This window comes from Carex rostrata, chromosome 30 (genome assembly GCF_964058835.1).
Source record: "Carex rostrata chromosome 30, lpCarRost1.2, whole genome shotgun sequence".
In the NCBI taxonomy this organism is placed as follows: domain Eukaryota; kingdom Viridiplantae; phylum Streptophyta; class Magnoliopsida; order Poales; family Cyperaceae; genus Carex; species Carex rostrata.
In genome coordinates this window covers 4,448,048-4,450,750 of record NC_135947.1, presented here as the reverse complement: position 1 = coordinate 4,450,750, position 2,703 = coordinate 4,448,048, and the positions used below count along the sequence as shown (strand labels likewise).

The window sequence follows — 2,703 nt, the reverse complement described above, 5'->3', positions numbered from 1 at the left end:
ATCATATGATTATTATAAAAATAAAATTATAAATAGCATCTTACAGTTTAGATGATGATCACCTATTGAGTTCGATGTAATTTAAAATCAACCGGTTATCTATTAAGCAGTTTGAAAATCTGATGGTTCAATAGAATGGAAATTGATCAATCATCAAACAATTAATCCCAAATTGCTTCAAACTTTTGCTCTGATGCACCATATTTTAGTGAGAAAATTTTGAAGTTAATTTTGACTATATAATAAACCAAGGACAATATCGGAAAATTAAATATAATAAGTTATATTTTTTAATACTAAATTTAATAATTTACATTATGATATTTGAGATATTATTAAGAAATTTGTTCAAACACTCTTAAATAGAATGAGAAAAAAGAAATATTTCATATTTATCCAACTTTGATTCTTACTAGATATCATGGTAGATGTATAAATACAATAATATCCTTGTTGAAAAACTTTTTTTTGTCAAATTAAAGTCATCCAATCAAATAAAAAATGATTGTTCATATTTTTTTTGGTGTTTCAGAGATTCACCTGATCAAATGTTATTTTTATTTTTATTGGTTGTCAATATATCTCTTCTTTTTGAAGTTATTATGATTATTATTCATGCAACAAGTCATTCTCAGAGTCTTTTTGCAAAATAATAAATATTATGCTCCTTGGAGCAAAAGAGTATGTAGTTAAACAGCCCTGATATTTTAATATAAACAATTACAAGATCTGCAAAAATTAATAAGCTAATAAGAAGTTTCAGAAACATAGTCAGGTACATCCATCCGTACCAACTTCTATTCAGTAGTACATAAGACTCTTAATAAAAGACACAAAGCCTTTTTTGAAGTTGGAAATAATTAATAGACCTAAACCCACTTATCTACCTAATTAACTTAAGTGACTTAAGCCTTATCTACCTAATTAATTAATTACTTATCATTTATAGACAAAATTCCCTTAGCCATCATTGCTTGTGGCTTGAAAGAAAGAAAGGTACAAAACCACTATCCGATTCTATCCAAAATACTCTCTGAGCAATTCCTAACAGCACCTCATGCGAAGAAGCAAGAAGCATCCATACTGAAAGTCGGGTCGAATTCAATTTTCTCGATCGCGAAATCCATTTCGGGCACCGGTGAATTAGTACTTGAACTAGCCATGGGAATCCAATCATTAAAATCTCCATAATTAATAATATCAGAATGCGCAAAGAAGTTTGTTGTTTCGCTAAAATCACTGGGGAATGATGGAATCGGAAGCTGCATTAAATCCGAGTCGAACTCGTACTCGGTCTTGCATTCGACCTCAGGTTTAAATGATTGGAATTGTTTTGTGTCTAGTTCTTGCTTGGCAATTAGCAAGTTTGAGTTAGGCTTAGTATTCTTTTGTTGACATGAGTGGATTCCATTGTATGTTACATCAAACACCATGGCGTTTTGATCGTTTCGTTGAACTTGCTTAGTTGCAAGGCATCCTTGTGTGTGTCGGTGTGTGCATCTGTAGTAACCCCTGAAATGTTTCAAATATTTATAAGTTTGATTATTTGATACTATTAATAATTTAGCATACAGTAAATTTGCAATTTTTGAAATAGGAAAATTTGAACGTCTTTCTAACCTTGGATGTTTGGCACCAAGTATATCTTTTTGGCCATATTTTCTCCAGCTATATCCATCTTCTAGGGAACTAACGGCACCGCAATTAGTGTTCACTGTCACTTGATTTCTCCATTTGGGCATTGTTTTCCTATACATCAATAGATTAAAGAAGAAGATTAGTCAAATAATCAAATATATATATATAATTTAATTATAAGCTTTCAAGCTTCAAGTTCATCTTATATATATTACAAATAAATTACCTTTTCTTTGATACTTCTTTTCCATCTTTGTTCTTGTAAGCTTGATCAAAACTCTCACTTATGGGGCTACCGCTAGCCGAAACAAGTGAATCTGACTCAGATACTCTGGTTTCACCTAGGCCAAAACTCTTGGCGAAGTTTAGGGATTTCTCAATCGATAGATGCATTTTCGATGCTATGTCCTTGCACGGCTCGATCGAAGACGAAGGTTGCTCTAAGTATACCTGAAATTGCCTCACTAAATCCTTCATTTGGTTGAGCTCTGTCACAAGAAAGCACCCCTCCATCTTTTAGATTAATTAAGAAGCTTATTTATTGATGAAACAAGTAGGACCTGGATGCATGAAATTAAGGGGGAAATGTTGAGAGTGTGTCTAAAAGAGGGAGAGAGATGCAGAGGCAAGGCAAGTGTATCTTTTGAGTTATCTATGAAGAGAATGGTTGTTGGGATAGTTATGGAATGGATGTGGATACAAGGGAAAGGGGCTTTTTATAAGAAATGGGGGTGTCCCAAATCAGCGCGTCTGGGGACTAAAAAAAGTGCAACGAAGGGATTTTATGAGAAAAAATAAATTGTAGTATACTTGTAGTGTATACCAAAAGTTGTACTAAGGATTGCTAATTTCCGACACAGTTATGTCTTGTTAACAGTGCAAGTGCTCTAATATATGTTATGACTGTGCAAAAAGAATAAAATCCATGTAGTAACATTTTCTGTTTTTGTTATAAAAGAACAGTTTTTTTTAAGTTTGTGATTTAGAATATTGTATGAGGTTGATAAATTCCTCTAATTCATTATGTTCTTTTTTTAATGTTTTTATAAGGGTATTTATAGGCTA

The 2,703-nt window shown here is 32.1% G+C and overlaps 1 protein-coding gene across 1 annotated transcript; it reads right to left on the bottom strand.

Annotated features, from left to right (window-relative positions):
* Positions 1–684: 684 nt before the first annotated feature.
* On the bottom strand, positions 685–2,336 carry LOC144547011 (putative WRKY transcription factor 30). Its single transcript, XM_078295609.1, has 3 exons — positions 1,865–2,336; positions 1,621–1,749; positions 685–1,512 (listed from the first exon to the last, which is right to left on the bottom strand). Exons 1-3 carry the CDS (start codon positions 2,149–2,151, stop codon positions 1,056–1,058), a joined length of 873 nt encoding a protein of 290 aa, XP_078151735.1. The 5' UTR covers positions 2,152–2,336; the 3' UTR covers positions 685–1,055.
* Positions 2,337–2,703: the final 367 nt, after the last annotated feature.